Source organism: Lampris incognitus, chromosome 4 (genome assembly GCF_029633865.1).
Source record: "Lampris incognitus isolate fLamInc1 chromosome 4, fLamInc1.hap2, whole genome shotgun sequence".
Taxonomy (NCBI): domain Eukaryota; kingdom Metazoa; phylum Chordata; class Actinopteri; order Lampriformes; family Lampridae; genus Lampris; species Lampris incognitus.
In genome coordinates this window covers 734,793-740,985 of record NC_079214.1, presented here as the reverse complement: position 1 = coordinate 740,985, position 6,193 = coordinate 734,793, and the positions used below count along the sequence as shown (strand labels likewise).

General features: G+C 46.4%; 1 protein-coding gene across 1 annotated transcript in view; it reads left to right on the top strand.

The window, feature by feature from the left end:
• The first annotated feature begins 742 nt into the window (after window positions 1–742).
• The window catches only part of si:ch73-314g15.3 (uncharacterized protein LOC368688 homolog), a 32,514-nt gene continuing 27,063 nt past the window's right edge, over window positions 743–6,193 (top strand). Inside the window, exons 1-2 of the mRNA XM_056278437.1 lie at window positions 743–902; window positions 1,080–1,168. Of these exons, the coding sequence (XP_056134412.1) occupies window positions 796–902; window positions 1,080–1,168 (196 nt within the window). The 5' untranslated portion in view covers window positions 743–795. The remainder of the gene's footprint in view (window positions 903–1,079; window positions 1,169–6,193) is intronic.

The window sequence follows — 6,193 nt, the reverse complement described above, 5'->3', positions numbered from 1 at the left end:
GTCGTAGGGATGCTGGTGCCTATTCCAGCAGTCATTGAGCGGCAGGCGGGCGGACACCATGGACAGGCCGCCAGGCCATCACAGGGCCAACACACATTCATTCCTAGGGACAATTTAGTACCGCCAATTCACCTGAATTACACGTCTTTGGACTGTGGAAGGAAACCGGAGCCCCCGGAGGAAACCCACGCAGACACAGGGAGAACATGCAAACTCCACACAGAGGACGACCCGGGACGACCCACAAAGGTTGGACTACCCTGGGGCTCGAACCCAGGACCTTCTTGCTGTGAGGCGACCGCGCTAACCACTGCGCCACCGTGCCTTATCATATCATATCGTATCATATCATATCGTATCATATCAGATCGTATCGTATCATATCGTATCATATCATATCGTATCATATCGTATCATATCATATCGTATCATATCATACCATACCGTATCATATCATATCGTATCATATCACATCATATCATATCATATCGTATCATATCGTATCATATCATATAATATCATATCATACCATACCATACCATATCATATGATACAATATCATATATTTAAATAAAATGTATGATATCGAGCACAGTATTTTACATGTGTTAAAACATGAGTGGACGGGGACTTTAACTTATGTAGGTAATAGAGATACCGATTCTCCAGTCCAGACGGGGGCGGTAAAGCACCATAAAGCCGCTGCCAAACGTCATCAAAGAAGCACCAGCAGCCACAGCAAACTGTCCCAGGCGCAGCGTTGACGTGTTAGTGGTGCGCTGATTAATTAGTTGTATGGATTCATTCGAAGAGGAGTTGGTGGCTGCGTTAAGAGATGTCGTTGAGAGTGGAAGCTGGCAGTGTGTAGGAGACAAAGCTGACTTTGTTTCACCATGTACAAAGTAAGTAACACCAAATGTTTAACGTTACCCTGAAATGGTGTTTGGGCCGTTTCCCGGGGTTGGCAGTTCTTTCTACGTAAGGCTGCCACCGTAACTAACAGGCCCCTTTTCACTAACAATGTGCGGCAAGTTGACGTGTAAATGCTGAAGTTGTGCGTGTACTGTCGTCGTCCCCAGGCTGTTCTCTGACGACGGGGAGCACGTCGTCCTGGTCCACACTGAGGATGACACGTACTGGGCGATGGACTCCGCCTGTCCGCACCAAGGTGTCTGTCTGGATGTTGTCATGGTCACCTCAGTCAAGCCACGAGCTTCCGAGAAAGCACAGCGTTACCTCTGTGTGTGTGTGTGTGTGTGTGAGAGAGAGAGAGGTGTGTGTGTGTGTTGTATAAAATGCAACTTGATTGATTGATCTCTGCTCTAGATTATAGGAGATTGTAAAGGCCCAGTCTTTTTCTTTTTCTTGCCCATATACATTTGAGGCTAATTAACGTGCATAACTGATGAATCAGAATCAGACTTGTTACTGGAAAATGGGCATTTTGCGTCTTTCGCAACCGATTGTAATTGAAAACATGGGCCCGCTTACAATCTGTACAGGCATTAGCGATGTGAACAAACATTTACAGCATCAGACACTCAGATTTGGTTGTTTACCGTTGGCCCTTCGTGTTGGTGCCAGGCTCACTGGAGACCAACGACCCGTCCAGCAACAGCTAACGTCAGTAGCATGCATGACGCGCCGCGCTCGCTCTACTTCTTCTGTACGCGTACCGCAGTCTGCACCTGCTAGCCAGCGTGTCACAGAGCCATCTACTGGTGGTAGAACGTAGTGTCTGTAACTTCTCGTTTCATTCAACTTTTCGTTTCACTTTTCATTCGATAACTTTTTCAGTTCATCTGGAAACGTTGTGCCCAGATGAACTGATTCAACCTTCTTTGATAGTGTCTATAACAGTCCAAAGTACCATAGACCACCTCAGTTGCACATGTGTCTTAACACATCAGAATCAGAATCATGTTTATTGGCCATGTAGGTTTGCACAAACGTGGAGTTTGACTCCGATTTCGTGGCTCTCTCAGTGTACTTAACATAGAGTAACAACACTACAACACAACAATCTTCAGATATGTACACAAGGATTGACTTATACAGGCGAAATAAGAGATGATAAGGTGCAATGGTGCAGAGAATATATCTATATTCTCTGCAACATTGCACCATTAGAGATACTGGAATAAATGTTAGCAGGTTACTTACGTACATACCTGAAGTAGATGAACATGACAGAGCATACCAGTATACGTATAATGTACAGTATATACAACATGGTTGAATTTATTGACAATGTTAAGCATTCATTTTTTTGAACTTTGAATGTTGGCATTATGACTGGTAAAGGGAGAGAGCTGGCTGATATAATTGAGATTCAAGTCAATTTCATTTGTATAGCCCAATATCACAAATTACAATTTTGCCTTTAGGGGCTTTGCAGCAACACAACATTCTGTCCTTAGACCCTCGCATCGAAAAAGGAACAACTCCCTAAAAAAAAAACAACCCCAAAAACAACTCTTAAACAGGGAGAAAAAATAGGAAGAAAGGTAGGCATACTGTGTGTGCAAGAGACCAGGTGGAAGGGGAATAAGGCCAGGAGCATCGGAGGAGGATTCAAACTCCTCTACCATGGTGCAGATGGGAGGAGAAATGGGGTAGGGGTAATTCTGAAGGAAGAGTATGTCAAGAGTGTGCTGGAGGTGAAGAGAGTGTCAGAGTGATGAGTATGAAGCTGGAAATCGAAGGTGTATTGCTGAATGTTATCAGCGCATATGCCCCGCAAGTTGGGTGTGAGATGGAAGAGAAAGAAGAATTCTGGAGTGAGTTGGATGACATGGTGGAGAGGGTACCCAAGGAGGAAAGAGAGTGGTGATTGGAGCGGACTTCAATGGGCATGTTGGTGAAGGGGACAGAGGTGATGAGGAGGTGATGGGAAGGTATGGTGTCAAGGAGAGAAATGTGGAAGGACAGATGGTGGTGGATTTTCTGAAAAGGATGGAAATGGCTGTGGTGAATACATATTTCAAGAAAAGGGAGGAACACAGGCCGACGTATTAGAGTGGAGGAAAGTGCACACAGGTGGACTATATCTTATGGAGGAGGTGCGCTCTGAAAGGGATTGGAGACTGCAAGTTGGTGACAGGGGAGAACGTAGCTAGGCAGCATCGGATGGTGGTCTGTAGGATGACTTTGGAGACCAAGAAGAGGAAGCGAGTGAAGACACAGCCGAAGATCAAATGGTGGAAGATGTAGAAGGAAGACTGTTGTGTGGAGTTCAGGCAGGAGGTAAGACAGGCACTGGGTGGTAGTGAAGAGTTGCCAGATGGCTGGGCAACCACTGCAGAAATAGTGAGGGAGACAGCTAGGAAGGTACTTGGTGTGTCATCAGGACAGAGGAAGGAAGACAAGGAGACTTGGTGGTGGAATGAGGAAGTACAGCAAAGTAGACAGAGGAAGAGGTTGGCAAAGAAGAAGTGGGATAGTCAGAGAGATGAAGAAAGTAGACAGGAGTACAAGGAGATGCAGCGTAAAGCAAAGAGAGAGGTGGCAAAGGTAAAGGAAAAGGTGTATAGTGAGTTGTATGACAGATTAGACACTAAGGAAGGAGAAAAGGACTTGTGCCGATTGGCTAGACAGACGGACCGAGCTGGGAAGGATGTGCAGCAGGTTAGGGTGATGAAGGATAGAGATGGAAATGTGCTGTCAAGCGAGGAAAGTGTGCTGAGAAGGTGAAAGGAATACTTTGAGGAGCTGATGAATTATAGGTCACTGAGTTAATCATACAAACAATAGTTAGTAATGGCACATTCTGTTTATGTATCTCATGTTTATAACGGTGGGACACCTGCAGTCACTGTACTGTTCATAAGGGTGGGGACACCTGCAGTCACTGTATTGTTCATAAGGGTGGGACACCTGCAGTCACTGTACTGTTCATAAGGGTGGGGACACCTGCAGTCACTGTACTGTTCATAAGGGTGGGGACACCTGCAGTCACTGTATTGTTTATAAGGGTGGGGACACCTACAGCCACTGTATTGTTTATAAGGGTGGGGACACCTGCAGTCACTGTATTGTTCATAAGGGTGGGGACACCTGCAGTCACTGTATTGTTTATAAGGGTGGGGACACCTACAGTCACTGTATTGTTCATAAGGGTGGGACACCTGCAGTCACTGTATTGTTTATAAGGGTGGGGACACCTGCAGTCACTGTATTGTTTATAAGGGTGGGGACACCTACAGTCACTGTATTGTTTATAAGGGTGGGGACACCTGCAGTCACTGTACTATTCATAAGGGTGGGGACACCTGCAGTCACTGTACTGTTTATAAGGGTGGGGACACCTGCAGTCACTGTATTGTTTATAAGGGTGGGGACACCTGCAGTCACTGTATTGTTTATAAGGGTGGGGACACCTACAGTCACTGTATTGTTTATAAGGGTGGGGACACCTGCAGTCACTGTATTGTTTATAAGGGTGGGGACACCTGCAGTCACTGTATTGTTTATAAGGGTGGGGACACCTGCAGCCACTGTATTGTTCATAAGGGTGGGAACACCTGCAGTCACTGTATTGTTTATAAAGGTGGGGACACCTGCAGTCACTGTATTGTTCATAAGGGTGGGGACACCTGCAGCCACTGTATTGTTCATAAGGGTGGGGACACCTACAGTCACTGTATTGTTTATAAGGGTGGGACACCTGCAGTCACTGTATTGTTTATAAGGGTGGGGACACCTGCAGTCACTGTATTGTTTATAAAGGTGGGGACACCTGCAGTCACTGTATTGTTCATAAGGGTGGGGACACCTGCAGCCACTGTATTGTTCATAAGGGTGGGGACACCTGCAGCCACTGTATTGTTTATAAGGGTGGGGACACCTGCAGTCACTGTATTGTTCATAAGGGTGGAGACACCTGCAGCCACTGTATTATTTATAAGGGTGGGGACACCTGCAGCCACTGTATTGTTCATAAGGGTGGGGACACCTGCAGCCACTGTATTGTTTATAAGGGTGGGGACACCTGCAGTCACTGTATTGTTCATAAGGGTGGGGACACCTGCAGCCACTGTATTGTTTATAAGGGTGGGGACATCTGCAGCCACTGTATTGTTTATAAGGGTGGGGACACCTGCAGTCACTGTATTGTTTATAAGGGTGGGGACACCTGCAGCCACTGTATGGTTTATAAGGGTGGGGACACCTGGAGTCACTGTATTGTTCATAAGGGTGGGGACACCTGCAGCCACTGTATTGTTTATAAGGGTGGGGACACCTGCAGTCACTGTATTGTTTATAAGGGTGGGGACACCTGCAGTCACTGTATTGTTTATAAGGGTGGGGACACCTGCAGTCACTGTATTGTTTATAAGGGTGGGGACACCTGCAGTCACTGTATTTTTTATAAGGGTGGGGACACCTGCAGTCACTGTATTGTTTATAAGGGTGGGGACACCTGCAGCCACTGTATTGTTTATAAGGGTGGGGACACCTGCAGTCACTGTATTGTTTATAAGGGTTGGGACACCTGCAGCCACTGTATTGTTTATAAGGGTGGGGACACCTGCAGTCACTGTATTGTTTATAAGGGTGGGGACACCTGCAGTCACTGTATTGTTCATAAGGGTGGGGACACCTGCAGTCACTATTGTTTATAAGGGTGGGGACACCTGCAGTCACTGTATTGTTCATAAGGGTGGGACACCTGCAGTCACTGTATTGTTTATAAGGGTGGGGACACCTGCAGTCACTGTATTGTTTATAAGGGTGGGGACACCTGCAGTCACTGTATTGTTTATAAGGGTGGGGACACCTGCAGCCACTGTATTGTTTATAAGGGTGGGGACACCTGCAGTCACTGTATTGTTTATAAGGGTTGGGACACCTGCAGCCACTGTATTGTTTATAAGGGTGGGGACACCTGCAGCCACTGTATTGTTTATAAGGGTGGGGACACCTGCAGTCAGGTGAGACTAAAGAGGTCACTTAGATGATTATGACACATTTCTCTCAATAAGAACTGATTCAACTTTCTGTGATTTCCTTACCTGGATTATTGAGCATGCATAAAGACATGTGTCCTCCTCTCTGCTGCTCTGAGCACCACCCTTTTCTCTCTGGTGACCTCAGTGAGCCATGGACAAGGGAGGTGTTATGAGTAAGTTTGGATGCTACAGGGCAGAGATTGTTAAGCGAGGAGGCTAGTGAGGATCAGAGTGTGTCTGTC